Raw genomic sequence first — 23,172 nt, 5'->3', positions numbered from 1 at the left:
CACGGTGCGGTCAAGGGGCTCTATACCGCCTACAAAATCGGCATGCGTTTCCATGCTTCCCGCCGAGAAATAGAGAAGAGAGATGAATGTATCTGAAGCTTGGAGGCTCGCCTAGAATCGGCTGAGCGTGAGCTAGGGAAGGTCAAGGCCGTTCAGGCATAACCCGTCGGACAGGCTAACCCAATCGTGGAAGAAAGGGTCACCCAGCGGCTTATCAGTACCGCGCTTGCCGATCGCGATACGGCGAGCATGTTCGCGATGGAATCCGCGAAGGGGAGGGCCTATGAAAAAGGCTTCCACGATGGCCGAAAAGTAGGGATACAAAAGACCAAGAAAAAGCTCGTCGATGAAGTTTGTCGATGCAAAAATCGTGGATTTAAGCATGGTTGGATTAAGGCGCTTCAGGTCGAGGGAGCTCTTCGAGCAGCGGGGGTCGATTCGGCATTGCCACTATACCAACGTAACCATTTTCCATTTTCCGCCTTTGAAGTCGAGCAGAGTGAGGATGAGGACGACGCCGTATAAAAATATTCAATGTAACATTCGAACGCAGATCGCGTTCATAACTATGTAATTATTGCCTGATTGAATAAAATGTTCTATTTTAAATATTTCTTTGTAAATTTCATCCGGCACACACGTGTTTACATGCATTTCATTGTATAAACATTGACCGGCTCGAATCAACTACGCATTTTAATTCTGAATGGTTATATGCCGGCTTGTCATGAGCATTCTTCACTAAATATATTTTTGACGTGTCACGCAAGGTCAATTGCGGCGATGAGGTTCCGAATTCGGAGGCTTAACCGGCCCAAAGGTGTCATGCACCAGGGGCTCCAAATCCGAAGACAGTCAGCCCATATATAATTGTTGTTTATATAATTAGGCCATTTTAATTGGTACATGGAGTGGCTATGGCCAACATCGCTCGACGTCCGTCTTTTGGAGTTCAATGTTAATGAAATCGCCTCGGGGCCACTGCAAGGATTTTAGAAATAAATCGCCTCGGACTTTTCGCTCCAGTGACTTTGCTTACTGTGCTTAGACTCGATTTAAAACGATTTTGTTACATGGGATTAGATAAGTGTGAATGTTGAACGGAGTTTTTCTTCAGCAGCAGAGGAGAAGCTCAGACTCTGGCTGAGCTTGACATTGCAAAGGATCGCAGCAGAGAACCCATTCGCGCGGGAGGTAGGGCGTTCAAAAAAAGGGAAAAACGTCAGCCTCTAAGTCGTCAAAGCGGATCACCTCTACGGGAGAAACAGCAATGGCAAAGTTCTCCGTAATCGCGATCGAGAAATAAGGGCGACATAGCGCCGCGACCATTAAGCATTGCTGCTTTTGTGGGGAATTCCTTTCTTGTCTTGGATCTTGGCCTTAACGTTGTCTATGGTGCCAAAGGTCCCCGCCTCAAGAGTGATTATAGCGTCGTTGTGAATCGTGGATTCAAGCGCGGTCAGATTAAAGCATTTCAAGTTGCAGGTGTTCTCTGATAGCGGGCATTGATTCAGGGCTGCCGCTTGTATCAATACGACGCCGTATGAGAGTAGACATTGTAATGCTTTGAACGCAGATTGCGTTCTTTTGTAATTACTGTTTGATCGAATAAAATGTTTCATTCTAAAAGTTTGTCTCATTCTGAATTTTTGTATGCTGAATTAAGCATCTTATTTTGAATGCTGGAACATTTTGTCTTGCTCATGTGGTTGTACTGGTTCAACCTACATATCCCTGCTTCGACGTGTAAATGTTTTCATTCTGGAGGGCGCTCCAAATTCGGAATATTGCTCGGCCCTTGAGCGTCGCTCGGTGGCACTATTTGGTCAGCCGAATTTGGAGGCTTTATCGGTCCAAAGACGTCATGCGCCGATGGGGCTCCAAATCCAGAGACTATTTGGCCAATCGTGACATCCACGAAGGGCGCTCCGAATCTGGAGGCTTTATCGACCCGAGGACGTCATGCGCCGATAGGGCTCCGAATGCGGAGGCTTTATTTGGCCAACCGTGACATCCACGAAGGGCGCTCCGAATCCGGAGGCTTTATCGGCCCAAAGACGTCATGCGCCGATGGGGCTCCGAATCCGGAGACTTTATTTGGCCAATCGTGACATCCACGAAGGGTGCTCCAAATCCGGAGGCTTTATTAGCCCAAAGACGTCATGCGCCGATGGGGTTTCGAATCCGGAGACTTTATTTGGCCAATCGTGACATCCACGAAGGGCGCTCCGAATCCGAAGGCTTTATCGGCCCAAGGACGTCATGCGCCAATGGGGCTCCAAATGCAGAGGCTTTATTTGGCCAATCGTGACATCCACGAAGGGCGCTCCGAATCCGGAGGCTTTATCGGCCCAAAGACGTTATGCGCCGATGGGGCTCCGAATCCGAAGACTTTATTTGACCAATCGTGACATCTATGAAGGGCGCTCCGAATCCGGAGGTTTTATTGGCCCAAAGACGTCATGCGTCGATGGGGCTCTGAATTCAGAGGCTTTATTTGGCCAATCGTGACATCCACGAAGGGCGCTCCGACTCCGGAGGCTTTATCAGCCCAAAGACGTCATGTGTCGATGAGGCTCTGAATCCAAAGACTTTATTTGGCCAATCGTGACATCTACGAAGGGCGCTCCGAATCCGGAGGCTTTATCAGCCTAAAGACGTCATGCGCCGATGGGGCTCCGAATCTGGAGACTTTATTTGGCCAATCGTGACATCCACGAAGGGCGCTCCGAATCCGGAGGCTTTATCGGCCCAAGGACGTCATGCGCTGATGGGGCTCCGAATCCGGAGACTTTATTTGGCCAATCGTGACATCCACGATGGGCGCTCCGAATCCGGAGGCTTTATCGGTCCAAAGACGTCATGCGCCGATGGGGCTCCGAATCCGGAGACTTTATTTGGCCAATCGTGATATCCACGAAGGGCGCTCCGAATCCGGAGGCTTTATCGGCCTAAGGACGTCATGCGCCGATGGGGCTCCGAATCCGGAGGCTTTATTTGGCCAATCGTGACATCCACGAAGGGCGCTCCAAATTCGGAGGCTTTATCGGCCCAAAGACGTCATGCCCCGATGGGGCTCCGAATCCAGAGACTTTATTTGGCCAATCGTGACATCCACGAAGGGCGCTCTGAATCTGGAGGCTTTATTTAGAACACTTTTGAACGGGATTGCGCAGTGAGTAAACAGGAATCTTTGCATTACAGAAGTGGAAAGTGTACATGGTGAGCCATTCAGAACCAATATCATTCCCCACAGGTCAGGTTTAATGATAGAATTTGCGCAAGTGCGTTAGAAGCAGGGCCGTGTGCCTAATTTTCCATCAACCGGCCTCCTATCATCCGGAAATACCTTCAGGAGCAACTTTCCCGGCGTGTAGCGGCGCAGCTGGACGCGTTAAGCATTCGTCTTGGGAAGCTGCTACTGGTATCGCCTAGAGCTTCCATGGCTTTTCGTCAGGGAGCCGTCCGACATCGTCGAGACTGTCACGATTCGACACTTCAGTGGAGTTGGCCTGCGTCTCCGTTGGTGTCTTTCCAAAAAGGAGACAGCATGCTTGTCCGGATTGCAGGGAACCACGAATTTGCTCAACGCCATGTTCGGTTGGGAAGCGTAGCAGCTGATGATAGGTGCTTGGCACGGCCTGAATAGTGTGCAACCAAGTTCACCCCATGATGAGGTTATACGGCGAAGGGAGCTTGACGACCAAGAATTCCACATCCACCATTTGGGAGCTCGCCCGAACGGGTAACGTGATTTTTCCCAACAGGTACTCCGAATTTGCGTTGAAGCCGAATAATGGATGAGGAACCGGAGATAGGTCTGATTCGTTGAGGCTGAGTTTGATGAAGGTCTCGTAATACATGACCTCCGAAGTGCTCCCCTGGTCTATGAGGATGCGTTCAACGGTAAATCGGTTCACGTGTAGTTCAATGACCAATGGATCAATATGGGGGAGCGTTATGCCGATAAGATCGGAATCGTCAAAGGTAATGCTCGGAGCTTCGTGGGGCTGTTTCGTTTGTGTGCGTTGCGTCTAGGGGGCTGAATGAATTGCGTGTATGGTTCGTGGCGTTGGAAGGCTGTATATCATTTGAATAACGCCGAGGAGAGGTGACTCCTGCTGAAGGGCGACAGTTTTGATTGTGCTCTTCTGGACGTGGTGCTGGAGCCGACCATCTTGCACCAATTCCTCAAGGTGGTCTTTCAAGGCATAGCAACTGTCCGTGTCATGACCGTAATCGTTGTGATATTCACAACGCCTGTCCCACCTTCTTATGTTAGGAGGTCCCACCATCTTGGACAGCCATTTGAAGAACGGAAGATGTTGGATTTTGGACATAATCAAGCTGATTGGCTTTGACAGCTCTATATATTTCTTGTTGGCGCGCTTTGTGCACCTGTTATCGACCTACAGTTGCTCATTTGCTTGGTGTGAGCATTGATCGCTGGATCGGCAAGAATCCCGTCTCTTGTCTCGTTTAGCCCGCTGTCGTGGTTCAGGGCTCTGAGGTGGTGTGGAACTTATTGGCTGAGCGATTTCGAGAGGGGCCGTTTTGTTGGCCACGTGTCTGACTTTAACCTGCAAGGCGTTATCTTCCACTTTGCAGTATTCCTCTACTTTTTTCATCAACTCCCAAACTGTTTTGGAGGGTCTTCTAGTCAAGGAACTGCGGAGGGCACTATCTGGGTGTAATCCCATTTTAAAGGCGGTGATGGCCATGGAGTCGTTGCAAGCATCATCAACAAGATTAAAGCATTCCCTATATCGCGCCGAATATGCTCTTAATGTTTCTCGTGGCAAGATTTGCATTGCCCAGAGAGAGTCGGCTTGCTTTGGCTGGACTTCGTTGGTAATGAATCTGGCCCTAAAGGATCTCTGTAGTTGGTGGAAGGTTTTAATCGAAGCTGGCTTCAGTTTATAATACCACCTGACCTCCAATGGTCCCAAACTGCTTGGAAATATTTGGCACATGAGGGCCTCGTCGTCTGCATGCAATGTCATGGCCTGCTTGTAGTGGCGGATGTGGTCGGTGGGGTCTGATTTGCCGTCGTACAAGGTGAACGACGGTGCTTTGAATTTCTTGGGTAGCGCAGCCTTTGCAATCCGTTGTACGAAGGGATCGTGTTGGTCTTCGTCTGAACTTCGTCTGAACTATTCCTTCTTCGCTTGTGCATTGTATGGGGACTTTCTTCGGAAGAACTGGTGGTTTCATGTCGTCCCTTCTTCCTGGGCTCCGAGGATAATGAGTCGAAGTCGCTATCAGTGTCTTGTCGTGCTCGAGGTTGTCGCCCACCTGCCTTCAGAGATCGTTCCAGATTTAGGCGCGCAACTTGCTTAGACTTCGCCATTTCCAAGGCCAAATCTTCACGAAGTCGTTCGTTTTCAGCGATCATGTTCTCCAACCTCTGTTCATTTTGCTTTGCTTGTTCCATGATCACCTGCATTGTCTCGTGCTCCGGAGTCGAGGGTGAGGCGAAATTTAAGGCACGTCTTGCGGCGATAGTCTCTATTCCAAGCAAGTTTGTTGGAGTGGTTTCATCTTGCGATATAGGGTCGACAGTGACTGTCGGAGGATCTTCCGTCACGCTTGCCATAGATGTGCTTGAGTATTCCCACAGACGGCGCCAATTGTGGAGAAGTGGTTTGGAAATACTCTTCTGATCCTGGAGAACGCTCGTTATCCTCTTCTGGTCACCTGAAAAGGATTAAACACTCCGGTCGGGGGTGCCGGAATTAGCACTCCGACGGACAAGTCAGAATCCACACTCAAGAATGCTTGTATTCTAAGTTAAGCACAATAATTCTCACCTCTTCTTCTTAGTCTGTTGTTCCTTTATTTATACTTGTTTCATGTGACTCGTGGCCAGGCCCACTTGTCACTCATTATCCTCTTTTTTACTCGGCTCCATAGCTCGTATCTATTCGGCCTATCTATTATATTCGGCATCCTTATCGTGCAGGGTAGAGCCGTGTAAAGTCTGTCTTCTAGAGTACGCTTCTGATTATTCCAATAATCCGGCTCCCACAAACACGTAGCAACATTTCCTCATCTTGTACAATTCTCAAGAATTTAGTCATTTCAAGACTATATGCAATGTTTTGAACATCAACTTCCAAAATTACAATTCTCATATTTCATGGAACTTAACAATTTGCCATTTCATAACTACATATGTTTATGCATTTAACAATAAATTCAAATAAGGTCTCTAAATCCTCATGTATCAAGAAGTTACCATATTTGCAAACAACAATATGAAATTTCCACTCACTCATTCATTTTACTCAAGAAAATCCATAAATTCTCAACATTTTCCAAAAAAACCCCCAATCTCTAGGTTTTTTTACCAAAACTAGACATTTCTTCATTTCTTAGTAAAACCTCACCAAAAACATCATTCTTAATTCAATTGATTCAACTATTCAAGAAAACCTTTAAAAAGAAATAAAAGATAAACCCCTCTTACAAAACCACCAACTTCTAGAGCCAAAAACCAATTTTCAAAACAATTAAAGAGGAAATCTCGAAATTAACCAAAACTTGCAAAAATATATATATAACTCTAAGAAAAATTCCTACCTCAAGTTTTGAAGAAGAAAATGAGATGAAACCCTTAAAATCAACGGTGCCAAAACCCAATCTACACTTCACACAATGTAACCCTCGAGGAGTTCTTCAACTTTGATGAAGAAACTAAGGGCAAATTTCTAATGGGTTTAAAGAGATCAAGGATTTGATCTTGCTTGGTGTAGGAGATGTAGAGAGAAGGGAGAGAAAAGAGCTTTTAGAGAGAGAGCTACAACAAAAGTGAGATACAATCAGCCCAAAGAGAACAAAAAGCAAAAATTTCAGACTCACCTACCACCGCACGTGCGGCACCCATGCCCGCACGTGCAGAGCGTGCCTCCCGCAGGTGCGGCCTTCATCCCCGCACGTGCGGCCTTCCCTCTCTCACACTTGCTGCTTCACGTGCTTTCATTTCAGTATGCACCCAGGTCACTCCCCTGTTTTCTGCACATGCGGCCTCACCTCCCGCACGTATGGCCTCTCTCCGCACGTGTGACCCAGACCCCCACACGTGTGGCCCTGGTCCTCCAGCCCAGAAAATTTTCAGCTCCGCTCCCGACACTCCAAACCCGACCTCACACCCTACAGAATAAGTGAAATACTCGAAATCAAACTAAATACAATACGAAGATTTTAAGGAGTTTTCAACAACACATTCCCGGCCTAACTTAAAGTGGAATGAGGCGAATTACGTACCGGTCATCACATTCAATATGTGAGTTACACACACTATACACATGTGTGTATATACATATCTACAGCAGCCTAGCCCAAAAAGATTAGGTTGGTGGACCGCTAAACCGGCCCAACCCAAACCTAACCCATTCCAACAAGCCTCAAGCCTAAGCCCAAGTCTAAGATCCACGATCCACGGACCAGAACCCGGCCCGGCCCAGGCGGGTGGAGCATGCGCTTGTGGAAATTTTTGCATAACCAACTTGGAATATAGTCTTAGCCCAGGCCCATACTTGAAACATCTATAACTCCCTTCCTTTGGAAAATTTGGATACCCCAAAGAGCTCATGCCCTTATCAAAATCTTGAGGTTTAAATACCTATCAAAGTTTTCCTCTACAATCAATGTGGGATTGGTAGTTATACACAATTCTCAATACCTTATTCATGAGGCCATCTTTATGAGACAATTTCTCATTCAAATCTTAATAATTTTTTGTCATTCTTTTTGTGGTGTAAAAACCTTGTTACAAAGAATCTAAACTCATTTAATCTCACCTCAATCTATTGTTGGGACTTACTTTAATTTCACATTAAAGTCACTATAAAACCATTTTTTCCAACAATCCCCCACATGAATAAAAATTGACCGAATAAAGAAAAATGGACAACGTTTACAACAAACACTTGCAGAGAGAGCACACAGACTAACCTTGCATCAAAAAAGGTAACTGTTGGCCTTGAACCTTTCGTAGTGAAAGCCTATTGGATTTATTAGCTGACCAGTGAACATGATGTCTTGGACTGTTTTGCCATTTATGTAAATCAAGACAATAGACCTCACACAGGAGTTAGTCCAACCATTGTTTTTGTTCTCACCGATGTGTTCGGTATGGCCTTGGAACACTAGCCTGGTTCAGTGAGTGTTTTTAAAGAATTCAGCCTTACCAATTCTTAAAGAAGCGGCCCCACTTCCACTCACATAGGTGACCTATATAAGGTATCTCATTATACTATGGTTGATTAGTCATATCACTTAGGTCATTAAAAGCATTAGCTTAACCTTCCATTCCCACAAGGTATCACTGCACAAAGGAATGGGTAAGAGGATTTACCTCTTTAGTGACTCATCCATTACACAAAATTGGGTTGTCCCTTTGAACCTAGATCTTGGGATCTCCAGTCAACTAGGTTGGGTTTTCCGTTCTGGTAATATTACTAAAGGCCTTAACCCCATTCCTCTTGATGACGTTTCTACTAACTCTCGAGTTAACCTTTTGGTTAGCGACCCTGCAATGTTGTCCTTAGACTTTACATAGTCTAGAGAGACAACTTCATTAAAGAGTAATTGTCGTATGGAATTATGTCTATGATGGATATGTCTAGAATTTTCATTATGAATATGACTCTGTGCCTGTCCAATCGCCGATTGGCTATCACAATGAATACAAATAGCAAGGACACGTCTCGGCCAACGTGGAATATCCTCAACGACCTGGTGAAGCCATTCAGCTTCTTCAGTTGCTTTATCCAAAGCAATAAACTCAAATTTCATCATTGATCTCGATATACACGTTTGCTTAGATGATTTCCAAGACACGACTGCCCCTCCAAGGGTAAACACATAACCACTAATGGAATTGGAGTCCTTTATATTAGATATCCAATTAGCGTCACTATACCATTCTAGTATCGCTGGGTTTCTGGTATAATGCAGCCCATAATCCCAGGTGTAGTGTAGACAACCTAACACCCATGTAATGCCTCTCCAATGAGTGGCATTCGGATTACTCGTATATCTACTAAGCCTACAAACAGAGTATGCTATATCCGGCCTTGTACAACTCATCAGATACGTCAAACTTCCAATAACCTGAGAATATTCTAGCTAAGAGACACTCTCACCATTATTCTTGGTCAAATGAAAACTCATGTCTACCGGTGTCCTAAACACACTTGTATCTGATTTACCAAATTTCTCAATTATCTTCTCAACATAATGAGACTGAGAAAGTATAATACCACTAGATGTTCTAGTAATCTTAATACCCAGAATGACATCTACAAGACCCATATTTTTCATGTCAAACTTAGAGTTTAATAATTTCTTAGTAGTTTGAATCATTTCATCATTATTATTAACAATAAGTATGTCATCTACGTATAGACACAAAATGATATAACCTCTATCAGTGTCTTTAACATATACGCACTTGTCACACTCATTGATTCTAAATTCATTTGACGACATAGTATTGTCAAACTTCTCATGCCATTACTTAGGAGCTTACTTCAAACCATATAATGACTTAACAAGCTTACAGACTTTCTTATTTTGTCCTGGAGCTAAAAACCCCTCGAGGTTGTTCCATATAGATTTCTTCATCTAAATCTCCATTTAAGAAAGTTGTCTTTACATCTATTTGATGTATCTCCAAACCACGTAAAGCGGTTATCGCAATCAACCTGCGAATGGATGTAATCCTTGTCACAGGTGAATACGTATCAAAGTAAGCTAGGCCTTCTCGCTGCCTGTATCCTTTGATAACTAGCCTAGTTTTATACTTATCAATCGACCCATCCTCTTTCATATTTGTTCTAAAAATCCACTTGTTCCCCAAGGCCTTACTGCTTGGGGGTAAATCAACCAACTTCCAAGTTGATTCTGTAAGATGAAGTTTATTTCACTCTTAATTGCTTCTTTCCATAAGGGATTTTCAGGTGAAGTCACGGTTTCATGAAAAGTTCGAGGTTCTCCCTTTAACATATAAGTCAAGAAGTCCGAACCAAAGGATTTGGCAGTTCTAGCCTTCTGACTCCTTGGCTCATCTATTTCCTCATCTTGATCATCTTCAAATTCCTTCTCAGAACTTTAATCCTCTCATCGGGTTCGGCAAGGAAATACGTCTTCAAAAAAGGACGCATTCCTTGACTCTATTATGATATTCTTGTGGATATCTGAAATATCATACTTGTGTACAAAAAACCTATATGTATTACTATTCTGTGCATAACTAATAAATATACAATTCACGATTTTCGGACCTATCCTAACTTGCTTGAGTGTAAGTACCGCCGCTTTTGCAAGACACCCCACTACAAGAAAAAAACACTTTTGATGGCCACCTTTTTTGAGTTGGTTGCAAATAGTTCACTTTCTATGACTAACATTTTTTTGGTCGCTGATAGATTGTGTTTTCGTGACCAACAATTTTTGGTGACTAATAGGTAATTTTTTGCGACCAAAAAATATAATATAGTCACGGAAAGTAATAACGGGAGAGAAAAACGAAAACAGGGAGATGTCAAAACTTTTAGTGACTAACTTATTGCGGTAACAGAAGGAAAAAAGGCATAATGTATCAAAATTACCTAAATCAAGAATGAATTCCTCAATCGATTCCTTTTCATCGTTGCTCTCTTCATTCGACTCCCCATAGTCAGATTGGTTGCTCTCTTCATCGTTGTATCGCCCCACTCTCTACACTCCCAATTGTAACGAAACCCTAACCACCATCTCCATTCACTTCGTCCCTGTTTTGCTGCCTCTGCATCTTCGGCTCTCTTCATCGTTGTATCTCCTTACCAGGTTACTCCTCTCTCTCTCTCTCGCTATATATATATATATATATATATATCTGTGACAACCTTCTTCTATCGTTTTCGAGAAAGAAGCCAACCATGAAGTTCATGTGAAAGTCGTTTTCGAGAAAGAAGCCAACCGTGAAGTTCATGTGAAAGTGAATTCACAGAGACAGAGAGAGAGAGAGAGAGAGAGATCTGAGATTTAATGATTGAAACGGGTCGCTTGCCTCTGATTCACGTGAACCGAGTGTTCTCTGATCTCTTTTTGCTCCTCTGTTTCACGTTTCTCCGTCGCTTTTCGACCCTTTTCACTTGTTTATCACATTTTGAATACCCACCATTTCCATTTCATTGCTATTTTGTGAGAAACAATTGACCTTCTTAGGTGTACAAAAAAAAAAACCCAAATTACAGAGCTGTGATTGGTTCAGGGGTCTCTATTGTGTTCTGTGATTTCTGCTTATTCCATCACAAGTTAAGGTGTAGTAGTTGGTGATTCTGCTTTCTTTGAAGTAGGCTTTAATTTGGAGCTTTTTAAAGCTTTAACTTCTTGTTGTTTTGGAAATTGCTCTATATGTACTTTATTATGCTGTTACTTGGGGACTTTGTTTTTGAGCCACAAATGATTTGGCTTAAAGGGTTTGCACTTGGGGGGTTTTGGGGGAATCGACATTGGACTTGAGGTTGTTGTTTTCGCATGTGACTGCATGTGACTGCAAACTTAAGAGCCCGAACTTAAAATATTATGAACTTCTGGGTTTGAGTTGCAAAAATCAGATTTCTTTTCTGATATCAATTCTTCTTCCTTCCCTACCTACGCCATACACAGCGCTGCGAACGGCCTCCGACGTGAGAGAGAGAAGTCAGGGTCTGTCTGGCTATTTCTTCAGTGTTGGTTGACTTCTCTCTCTCTCTCTGTTTCTTTATTGCATTTTAATGCAAGAAACTTTGCCCTAATGTCTGTGCCCTATCTCTTCTACCTGGAAGTTCTATTCTCTCTATGATCAATTAGTTTAATTTAACAAGCAACCTTTTATCTCTTAGTCAAAATTTATTTATTCCTTAAATCAAATCTAAACTTATCTACTGTTAAGATTGAGCCCTGAAAGGAAATATTGTTCATAAGCCTTCCCTTGTTGGGCAGTTTCAATCATATCCTATGGGGTGGATTTGATTTGGAGGTGGAGCCTATGATATATTCTTTGAAATTTATACAAATATGTATTTTTTTTTTATTTTTGAAAATATATGTTGTTTGTTTGTGAAGAGAGAATTTAGACAAATTTTAGAATGAATATTGAGTTTTCATGAAGTTGAAAATTTTGAAATATTTTTAATATGCCCTTTTAGGTTAGTCTACAACGGGGTTGTGGGTTTTGATGGTTGTGATATGATAATATATATCAGGAGAAGAAGGAAACTAGTCAGATACATATTGTTAGTTTTGTGGCTGCGGTGCATATTGTTTGGTTGTGATATGATAAAATAGCTTGCCTAATCTTTTTCTTTTTTTTTATTTTAAATTTATGGTGTTTATGTTGACAAGAGTTATTCTTTCAGCTTTAATTTTGTGTGATATTTAGTGGATTTATTTATTTATTTATTTATTTTGAAGGATTCAAATGGGCTTTGTGAGTTTCTTTGATTTTAATAAGGCTTCGTATGTTTGGGTGGAAAACATTTTCTGGGAAATGTTTTTTGTATTTTCTAGTATTTGGTACAATAGAAAATGAAAGTCAACAGAAAACATTTTCCATGGTCAACAGAAAACAAACTTGTAAAAATAGAAAATGTTTTCCACTTTTAAAAGACGGAAAACGCTTCTCGAACTAAAATCTTACCAATGTCACTTCCACCACTACACCACTATCACCATGGCCACGACCACCATCACCGTTGTTGTCACCGCCACCGCTACCCCACCACCTTCACCTCCACCTTCGTTTCACCACCACCAAACATAGAAAAAAATGTTTTCTCTAGCAAACTTTTTTTGAAAAAATTTTCGTAAAAAATGTTTTCTATTTGAAAATGCCCAAACAAACGGAGCATAAGTGTTTTGTAGTTATTTTCATTGGGCGTAGTTTGTGTTTGGAATCCGTAACACCTAATCAATATTGGTGAGACACGAAACACAAAGAAGAACAAGCGCACAAGAACGATAAATCACACTTACATACAAAGAACACAAGATTTTTGTTGTTCACCCCAAAAATTAAGACTATGCGCACTGCTGTTGCAGTTTTCACTATGATCAGAACATGTTAGTAGAGATACAAAGATAGCTGCATCCCCACTACTATAAATACATAGAAATCAGTGCCCAATGCGTATTAGGATCGACACTCCCCAACAATTTGGATGTTGGGGTTTCTTAGTTTCTTTGGCTTCAATCCATTGTATGTATTTTGGGTGTGTTTGGTTGGCTGTGATTGAAATGGAAAGTTAATGCTAGAGCTCTCTATTGCCAGTATTGCTTTCAAAGTTTCTAAGTTTGTTTTGCCCTAAAACAGTAGCAATAATGATGCCATTCATTCCCCTGTCTCTTAGGTGTTTGAAAATGTGCATCAACTGAATACCATATCCGAAGCATCATGAGTTTTATTGTTATTGGTTGCTTATCCATTTATAAAGGTTCAAAAACTTCTACAGGAATATTAATTCCCATTATGTCATTATGGATTTCAAGGTTATTCTCTTTTAATAGAAATATTTTCTTTTAGAGTTCATAATAGCTGAATAAGTTCTTTTTTTCCCTTGTGCTTGTTTTACTAGTTACAATAAACTCTTTCACTATATTTACATTGATATACACTTGGTCAATTTTAAACTAGCAAACTAACATTTCTTTTCTTGTTTCCTATTTTTGTTTTTGGCAGTTGTTTCCTTCTGTGAAGTTAAGTTAGAAGCATGAGTAAGAATTTTCTTTTGGGAGTCCCACTTATCTATTCAAAACTTGCTTTGATTTACATTAACAGTGAAGAAGATTTTCTTCTAATTTGCTTTTGATTCAGCTGTAGATAACAAACTGGGACAGAAATCTCGCAAAGAGCGTCGTAAAGAAGCTCGATTAACGAAGAATAAGAAAAAGTTTGATTCATGGATTGAAAATCAAGTGTGACATTGTTACTTTATATTTTCTTTTTACATCCTTCTTTTATTTCCTTTTTCCTTATCTAGAAAAGCTATTGCAAATTTACATGCAGGATTATTATTATTTTTTAACATAAAAATCTATTTACGTTAATAGGAATATCGCAAATTGAAGAAAATTTCAAGGGATTCAAATCCAAAAAATGTGAAGAAATCACAAAATTCATCTATTGAGAGACCAAAAGGAAGAGAAGTTTTGCAGATAGAACCTGACTATGAAAGAGATATTAGCACAGATGAACCTGCTATGTTGAAAACCTCTGAAGCTAAATTGGATTTTTCAGCATTTCCTAATCATACTACAGAAAAGATCATAGAAAGAAATAAGGGGTTAAAGAAAGATTCAAAAAGTAAGTTTGAAGAGTTTCTTGAAATGGAAATTCAACAGGATGTCATTTCTGCTGAGGAGGATTGTGAATTGGAAAAGAAACTTGCAAAGAAACTCAGGGTGAAGGATGGGAAATTAAGGGGAGTGGATGATGGCATCAATATGTTATTTGAAGGAATTCCATCTGTGATTGATTTCTTTGAGGAAGAACCAAATCCAGTACCTGAAGAAATTTTGAAGAAGAGATCTAAGAACAGTTCTGCATCTAAGAAGCGTAAGAAGAGTATGTCATTAGAGAAAGAACCAGAGCTTGGTAGTGAGATGGCAGTGGAGACACTGGTTGGATTATCTAAGCCAGCTGAAACTTGCTATGAGACAGATCAAAGCACAGAGCAGCCTACCAAACTTAAAAAATCTAAGACTAAACTGGATTCTTCAAAAAATACTGATTCAGTTGCAGTGAAGATGGTGAAAAAAAAGAAAACAAAGTTTGAAGAATATCTAGAAATGGAAACCCAACAAGATGGTGCATCTGCCGAGGCAGATTTGTATTTGGAAAAAAAACTTGCTAAGAAACTCAAGGTTAAAGAGGGGAATTTACGGGGTGATGATGATGACATCAATTTGTTAATTGAAGGAATTCCATCTGTTCTCGATTCCTTTGAGACTGAAGACAGTCTAGATGACAAAGCTTCAAGGAAGAGTTTTGAGAACAGCTCTTCATGTAAGAAATGTAAAAAGATCAAAACATCAGAGCAAGAGCCAGAAGCTGAAATGGCAGTTGACATAGAGGTTGTAGTATCTGAGCCAGTGGAAGCTTTTCATGCTAAGATGCCACTCGAAAAAGTTCTTGCGAAGGCACCTCAGTTGGATAGAAATACAAAATATGTAGCCCCACACCTGAGATCTCGTGTCGAAAAGGAATCAGAAGAGTTTTCGCAAATTCGTAGAAGGGTACGAGGTATGTAGATTGAGTTTTGCATTGAAGTTTGGCATATCATGTTATTACCATCAGATTTTGCAATATTTGCAATACATTTTCTTAATAAAATTTAGCATGCACCAGGACTTCTGAATAGGATGTCTGAATCGAATGTAGAATCAGTTACCAGCGAAATCTCCACTATCTTTCATGTAAGCCTATTTCCTTTGCACAGCCTATTGTCTATTATTTTTCTCTTGAATGTTGGTCTTCTATATGAAGCACGGATACTTTAAAAAAAAGGGAGACGTATCCGATATCAGATACCCGATACTCCTTGGATACTCGCAGATATGTATCGGATACTTCTTAAAAGTATCGGATACTTCTTAATTAATTTTGGAGTATCGGATATTTAATTTTGAAGTATCGGATATTCGAAGTTACATATTACTTGTAATACTTTGTTTAGTTCTATGATAAGAGAAATATAGTGAGAGTTAAAAAGTAAGGGTAAACTACCAGTAAGTCCTAATTGTTGGACTTAATTCTCATCAAATCCTATTGAAAATAAGTCCTAATAAAATTGTCGCAAAAAACAATTTTTTGTAACGATTTTTTGCATGTCACTAAAAATTGACAATTAATGACTTTTTTCTGGTCACGCTTTTTATAAATTGTTGTTAAAAGTTACAATTAGTGACATTAACTGTCATTGAAAGTTGAAAATTAGCGACTTTTTTGTGAAGATTTTTCTAAACTGTCTCTAAAACTTAGTGACATTTTTTGTGTCAATTTTTAAACTGTTGCTGATAATTAACAATTAGTGATAATTTTTAATAGTGTTTGATGAAAAACGCTTTTAATTATCGTAGGACCTATTGGACAATAAGTCTACCTATTAGGACTGACACGTAAGTCCCCCTTAAAATAATAGAATTTGTCAAATTGATGTATACTTATTGTCTCTCTCGCTCTCTCATGTTTCTTCTCCCTGCTCTCGTTCATTTTTTGGTGTTGGCATGTAAGGATGCTGTTTAATTTGCATTTGCATTTGCTTTTACTTTTACCTTTACTTTTGCTTTTGCTTTTGCTTTTAGTTTTGGATGTTTTATGAATGTTTGAAGACTCTTAGCTTAATAAGAATCCCTCTATTTATTAATTTGCTTTAAGTTTTATTTTCATGCATATTACATTATTAAAATTATAAAAAAAAAAAAAAAAAATTTACAAACGTATCCCCGCTGTACCCGTATCCTACTTTTTTAGATTTTGGCGTATCGCCGTATCCTGTATCTATATCCGTATCCGTGCTTCCTAGTCTATATATATGTTAACTCTTCATAGAAATTGGTAAGTTTAGTCCTAATATAACTAAATACCCTTTCTAAGTTGTAAATGAAAAATTAAGAAAAAATAAAGGAGCTGGTGAATGTTGGATGTCAGGATGGAGTCATTTCCCCTAGGCCCTAGGGGACATCCCAGTGGCTTTAGGTCACATTCCCCTAACAAAGAGACTCAAGTTCAATTCTCCTTACCTTACCTTTAAAAACAATGTCAGGATGTAGTCATCACAAGATACATCTTCTAGACTTTTTAGTGAGTCAGTACTGCAACTACTTTTATAATAGATTTTAAATGGAGTCATCATGGATACATCTTATTTCTGAGTTTATTTGGTTATTTAAAAGACCTACATAGTTAAGATTGTTGGCGTCATCTATTCCATTTGCCTTGTGAACTCTGAGACATGTCCAGATGAAACTTAGTGCTCTACGGTCTTGCATAGTATAGTGGGCATATGCTTGCAGAATTCCAGTTGCCCCATAGTCAAATATTTAGTGTTATTTTTGACATGTTCTTGTTGAATATGTCTTGTTTATTGCTGACGTAGTATTCTCTACCAATCAATCTGCATTGGCTGATCCTGTATTGAAGCTTCAACCTTTTAATTTTCCCCATTTGCAGTCTATTGCTCGCAATGTTGGTTCTCAGGTTATTACTGAAGAGGTTTTGGCATCGTGTTCTGGAGGTCCTCGTGGAAATGAACAGTTAAGTGTTCATTCTATTTTTTACACCTTAAGTTGTACTCCCTTTTCGCACTCTCTTGATCAAGTTCACATCTAAGTAAAACTCATACTGAAGACTAAGAAGAACTTTCTAAATGATAGTTAAAGAAGATTTATAGATTAATCACCGTGTATTCATTATTGTCTTTACATTATCAATTTGAACTCTCTTATACTAAAGTATATATGCATTGGGAACAAATTTGCTATGCATCATCATAACAGATCCAACTTGTGCTGGAAATTTCTTTCCTAATTTGTTTTAGCTCTACAAGGCCATAATTGGAAAACTTCCAATTATTTGGGGAGGTGGTTTGTCTTGGTATATTTTGCTTGTGTGAAAATCAGATTTGTGATGCTTACTTTCTTTGTTGCCAATGAAACATTAAATTTGAGAAAGACTTTTAGTGGATAGTATGAGGCCTTTAAACTAGTTTAAATAATATTATTTTTCTCTTAAAGTTTGCAAATATTTAAGGGAATAATGTTTTTATTTTAAACTGTTGGCAAAGGAACTTACGTAATTATTTTTGTTTTGGTTATCTATCTTGAGATTCCCGTGATCTTGTGTTGATCTTTTTTCTCTATCCTTGGTTCGATCTTGAAAACGCTTTTCACTTTTGAATTTGTCCATCTTAGAAATTTCAATGTGAACCTCAATGACCAAATCTTGCCACCCAGCAACTCTGAAAGAAACAGGATCTTTCTGCTGATGTAGATTTAAGTATTTGGATCATTGTGTCAATTTTTCTTTAGATTTGTGTATAATGCTGCATCTAATAATTTCTCTACTGCATGTCTTCTTGCGGTAAGGTGGTTTGGAATCCAATAGTACCCAAAAAGCATAGTTGTTGTGTTGAAATTATTTTTTTTAGAATTGATGTAAATGTGTTTTAAAAAGCAAACCAGATTCTGTATGATTGTAAGAATGGAAATATCAATTTCCCCTAGTGCTATGTGACTAGTGGCTTGGGAAATAGGGTATCTTTTTTATGCGGCTTTCCCTTGAAATGCTTGAAATACATGCTACATTTTATTATCATCTCTTCCTTAGGATGCAAATAACTTTCTTTTTGTTAAATCTGATAGATTTCCATGCCATTTGTGTTGTACAATTTGGTTTTAAGCGATGCCCTTTTTCTTTCTGATTTATTTGTTATTCTCTTCATATGGTTGCATTCTCAATTGATATTTTTGTCCTTATTTCTACGTGAAGGTATGCTGCTGTTTTTGGCGCTTTTGTTGCAGGCATGGCTTCTTTGGTTGGGATGGACTTCGGTGCAAAGCTTTTGGCTTCCCTAGCTAAATGTTTTGAGGTGCTTCATTTTTTGAATAGGATTTCTATTATTTTGCTACATGAAGTATTCACCTTTCCTACAATCAATTGTGAGATTCAGGCAGTCCAGGGGGAACTATCACGGCTCGTCTCTTATTGAGAATCCATGCATCCCTATATTAGTGTATGGACAGCTATCTCTCAGGCATAGTTTTAGGTTTGGCATCAATGAAAAAACCAAAAACTAACAACGCATCTTCACATGCCAAGAACAATGAGGTCACCCCTTTCATTCTTGGGTGACAAAGGGATCATACGATCAAGCCTTTCTTTTTTTCCATGCTTTTCCTGGAGGTCTAGAGAAAGCTGCAATGAATAGGATTTCACTAATCCTTTTTTTTTTTTTTCCAAAAGGAAGAGCGTGATATATATAATAAAATAGTGTAGGCCATTTTTGAAGGCTCACACAATTGCGTGAATACAAGCCTTTTGTTCTGGAACTTTCAGAAAATTACTGAAAATGACCTCTTTTTTTTCTTAATTTTTTTTTCCCCAGGATGAGTACCTAGAAGAAGACAATCTTTCTCTGCGAAATGTGACACTTCTACTGTCTTATTTATACATTTTTGGAGTTTGCTCAAGGTGAGTAACTTCTATCATTGTGACCTCTTGACTCTGCTAGAAATGAAAGTATACAAGCAAATTATGAAATTTGCCTATTGTCAAAAGCAAAGTTTTAAACGGCTAAAGGCTCGCCTCAATGCTCACCTTGAGGCAAGGCTAAGGAAAAACGCCTCAAGGCTTTGATTTTTAGGCTTGACTCCCCAAAGGCTTGCACACACAATCTGAGACATGCGCATTAGGTGCGTCTTGTATGCCTTTTCCGCGTAAGCATGTGAGTAAACATATGGAGAGTTTGTCTTAGGGTCTTGTTAAACTTACTCTAGTAGATAGTTTAAACATAAAAAATAAAAAAAGAACCCCTTTTACAATTATATTCTATAGGAAAAATTAAGTAAATGACCAATCAAGAAAAAACAGAGTTAATGCTCAGTGAGAAGCTCAATCACTTAAGCTAAGAATACCGATTTCACTTTCAATAAAGCAAAGCTTCCTTCTCTGCAGTGAACCTTGAGCATAAAAGTACGTACACCTTTATATTTAATTTTGATGTATTTATTTATTGTTTTAAAATATTTATTAAATATAAAAATTCAGAATTTGAAATGCTTATGCCTCACCTCATGAGGGGTAAAACACCTCACATTACGCATTCGCTTTTAAAAACTTTGGTCAAAAGCATGTCCCGGAACTCCCTTTCAAAGTGGGTTTTGCCGTTGTGACTATCTCTTTGTCTGTTGCCTGTTATTGCAGTACGGCTTATTGAAATTTTCAAATGCATGTGAATAAGCCTGAACCTAGCAGAACCTGGGTTATGCTTTCAATACCACTCTAGCACTTTGCATAATTTCGGGTTCAGGAGTACTGTAATTACCAAACCCTGTGGCCAGAAAAGTGAGTGTCACCACAATACTGGAAATGAAATCCATTTTCATGCTTCTGATTAGCATTGGTTGTTTGAGCAATTGAGTTATTCCCTTTTTCAACAAAATGACCACAGCACTTCACAGCATGATCAGGCAATATGGCAACTGCTGGATTGTCACAAAGTTATGATAATTGTATCAGCTGAATTTTCGTGATTGATCTTGCTTCTTTTTATTTATTTTTAGTTGCTTTGCCATTATATGTCTTTACCTGAGAATGATCACTGAGATACTTACTTTCAGTTACTGTGTCATTTAGCTTTGTCTTAAATATTTATAGCAACCCCATTATGCTAAACAAGCAGTTCCATTGTTGATCTTTTTCAGTGATTTGATATATGACTTCATGATTATGCTGAGCAAGCGGTTGATGGAGATAGATGTTTCTACTATCTTGACAATTCTACAGTGTAAGCCACTTAAATAATTGGTCCTGGTTTCTCTCTGACTTCTTTTATTAAAAAAGAAAAAGAAAAAAAGAACGAAGAAATAGAAGTATGTGGTCTCCATGAGTTTGTGTGTATTTGGATGTTAATTTTCAATTGGTTGCACTTTAAATACTTACCTTTTAATTTTGTTTACAACCACAAATTACCCGCACTTGGCTGTTTTGTTTCTTTTCTTTTCTTTTTTTAACTGAATGAACTGTCTGTACCACATTGACTTCTTATAGTAGCATTAGATTAGTATTGAGTAATGTCAAAACATGCCATTGCTAGTATAGTAGAGCAGCAATTTATGTTTTAACTTTAATTGCTTTTGCCTGAGCAGGCTGTGGGATGAATCTAAGAGGTGATGACCCTGCTGCCATGAAAGATTTTGTTCTGAGTGTGCAGAATAGAGCAAATGAGTTGAAGGCCTCTTCTGGAAATGGCCAAGCAAATACAAGTAGCAAAAGGGTATGCGTGCATGAATATATGAGATATTTTTTCTATTGTTCACTTGTTTGTTCTTCCTGTCTGCAACTTGCTTACTCCATAATCCTCGCAGATGGAGTTCATGCTTGAAACCATATTTGATATAAAGAACAACAAAAAGAGGGCAAAAGAGGATACTCCGCAGCATACACGGATAAAAAAATGGCTACAGAAGGTCTTACAAATTGATATTTTTTCAGTATTTATGTAATTAATTTGTTGCATGGGATTGATCCATGAGCTTAAGGCCATCCTATTGCATTGCAACCCTAAGCTAGCACTGGGCTAGAGTAATGCCTTGCACACCTTATCTATTGCACCACTAATCCACTCTGTGCTGAAGAGGTGCAACATATCAACAGGGTATATGTTTGGTAGGAAACTGAATTTACAGCCTTCAGCATGGCTTACCAGCTATGAAGCATGACGCGTTTGTAAAGTAACTATGACTGTGTTTGACACGTCACACATAACACCCTCATCTTAGAGAAGTTATCTTCATTTAGGATATTTGGAAAGAAGACATGGGAACACAATTCTTTGCATCTGCCACAAAGGATATAGCATTAATAATGATAATTGTTAAGTTAATGTTATCTGCTTTGAATGAACGAACTAGGTTATAAGAAGGTTACAATTACTGGTTACTGTCATTTGCTATTTACCCTTATTACCCATCTCTAAGCTTTTACAGCATCGAAACTGTAATTATGGTCTCTCATTTAAATTAATCAAACCCATCATTCAAATGCTAACCAATGAAGGGTGTTAATTCCTTTTGTAGGTGCATCATGTCTTGAAGAACCTGATGAGTCGTCAAATCTTTATTTTATTTTTTTTATTTTTTTTTTTTTATAACTTGATTGTGTGTTTGCAGCTGAGGGTAGAAGGTATTTTAATTCGAGGGCTCAAATGGAGCAAGCTCGTTGATCCTGACAAGAAAGGCCAATGGTGGTTGTCTGGGGATATGGCGTCCACAACTAGCAATTTTGAAGAGGTTGCAAACACAATTGACAAGGAGTCACTCGAAGCCCAGAAACTGCTACAGCTTGCTGCTGTACAGAGAATGAACACAGATGTTAGAAGAGCAATCTTCTGTGTAATAATGAGTGGGGAGGACTATGTTGATGCTTTTGAGAAACTTCTAAGGTTGGATTTGCAAGGGAAGCAGGTAAGCATTGTCTGTTTGTCTTCTTGATCTTTATATGGATTGTGGTTTATTTTTACTTGTTTTGCCATCTTCATTACTTATTTTTTGTTTGTCTACAGGATAGAGAGATCATGCGAGTGCTCGTGGAGTGTTGTTTACAGGAGCAAGTCTTTAACAAGTACTACTCCATTCTTGCTATCAAGTTATGTAGTCATGATAAAAACCACAAGATCACTTTGCAGGTATTACTTTTAGTATTTGATTAATTCTCGCAGAAATGTTTATTTCATATTTTGTGCCGAAAAGAACATGAATTAATTAGAAATCTAAGAAAAGGACACAGTAATAGCCTAAAGCTTTTTCCTTTCATTATCTTGCTCATCTTATTTTTTCTATTTTTTTATTTATTTTTGCTGCTGATATTACTTCACAGTATTGCCTATGGGACCACTTCAAGGAACTGGAGTCGATGCAGTTGATGAGATCAATGCATCTATCAAAATTTGTTGCAGAAATGGTTACCTCTTTCACCCTCTCTCTAGCAGTCTTGAAGGCCGTTGATTTCAGTGATACAACGCAGCTGACTCGAAAAAGAATAAAGCATTTTCAGATGCTATTCGAGGCCATCTTTGAACATCCTGATAGCCTTGTTTGGAATGTATTCACTCGTATAGCAGCTAGCCCAGAGTATGAATCCCTTCGAAATGGTGTAGAGTTCTTCATCAATAAGTATGTTGTTGGTAATGAAATATCCCTTGCCAGAAAATTCAAGATTGCAAAGAAAGCATTTACTAATATTGAAGGAGTCCTCATGTGAGTGTGATACATAATTGTATTCTGATTATTGCGGTACTTGGCTGGCGACAACAAATTTTGTAGTTCAAATTAGGTTTTAATTTTTTTTATGAAATCAATTTTGGGTTGTTCCTGACCTATGGAGGTAATTGAATGAATTTGTTTTTTGTGATAGTTTGTCAACAA

General features: G+C 39.4%; 1 protein-coding gene and 1 long non-coding RNA gene across 6 annotated transcripts in view; one reads left to right on the top strand and one right to left on the bottom strand.

Moving 5' to 3' along the window:
* Positions 1 to 10,755, bottom strand: part of LOC145804576 (uncharacterized) — a 16,136-nt gene extending 5,381 nt beyond the window's left edge. Inside the window, exon 1 of the long non-coding RNA XR_014346577.1 lies at positions 10,617 to 10,755. This is a non-coding gene — a long non-coding RNA (uncharacterized LOC145804576). The remainder of the gene's footprint in view (positions 1 to 10,616) is intronic.
* On the top strand, positions 10,694 to 23,172 carry LOC114284142 (uncharacterized). Of its 5 annotated transcripts, XM_082898986.1 has the most exons (15): positions 10,698 to 10,833; positions 13,380 to 13,518; positions 13,709 to 13,743; positions 13,844 to 13,944; positions 14,080 to 15,271; positions 15,377 to 15,444; positions 17,201 to 17,283; positions 18,518 to 18,617; positions 19,134 to 19,219; positions 20,452 to 20,534; positions 20,896 to 21,023; positions 21,115 to 21,216; positions 21,919 to 22,212; positions 22,311 to 22,433; positions 22,625 to 23,172. In XM_082898986.1, the coding sequence occupies exons 3-15, from the start codon at positions 13,740 to 13,742 to the stop codon at positions 23,006 to 23,008; spliced, it is 2,748 nt and encodes a 915-aa protein (XP_082755112.1). In that variant the 5' UTR covers positions 10,698 to 10,833; positions 13,380 to 13,518; positions 13,709 to 13,739; the 3' UTR covers positions 23,009 to 23,172. The 5 variants fall into 5 exon arrangements, with proteins under 5 accessions (XP_082755115.1, XP_082755111.1, XP_082755112.1 ...); XM_082898985.1 differs by lacking the exon at positions 13,380 to 13,518 and having other exon boundaries at positions 10,695 to 10,833; XM_082898988.1 differs by lacking the exons at positions 10,698 to 10,833; positions 13,380 to 13,518 and adding an exon at positions 11,189 to 11,309.

This window comes from Camellia sinensis, chromosome 12, assembly GCF_055761805.1.
Source record: "Camellia sinensis isolate YWXY chromosome 12, ASM5576180v1, whole genome shotgun sequence".
In the NCBI taxonomy this organism is placed as follows: domain Eukaryota; kingdom Viridiplantae; phylum Streptophyta; class Magnoliopsida; order Ericales; family Theaceae; genus Camellia; species Camellia sinensis.
The sequence above is the reverse complement of the archived record's forward strand: the minus strand, read 5'-3'. Positions and strand labels throughout refer to the sequence as shown.

Coding starts and splice junctions, on each gene's coding strand:
- LOC114284142 (XM_082898985.1), top strand. Junction 15,272..15,376: donor AATTCGTAGAAGGGTACGAG/GTATGTAGATTG, acceptor AGCATGCACCAG/GACTTCTGAATAGGATGTCT. Junction 22,213..22,310: donor TGGATTTGCAAGGGAAGCAG/GTAAGCATTGTC, acceptor GTTTGTCTACAG/GATAGAGAGATCATGCGAGT.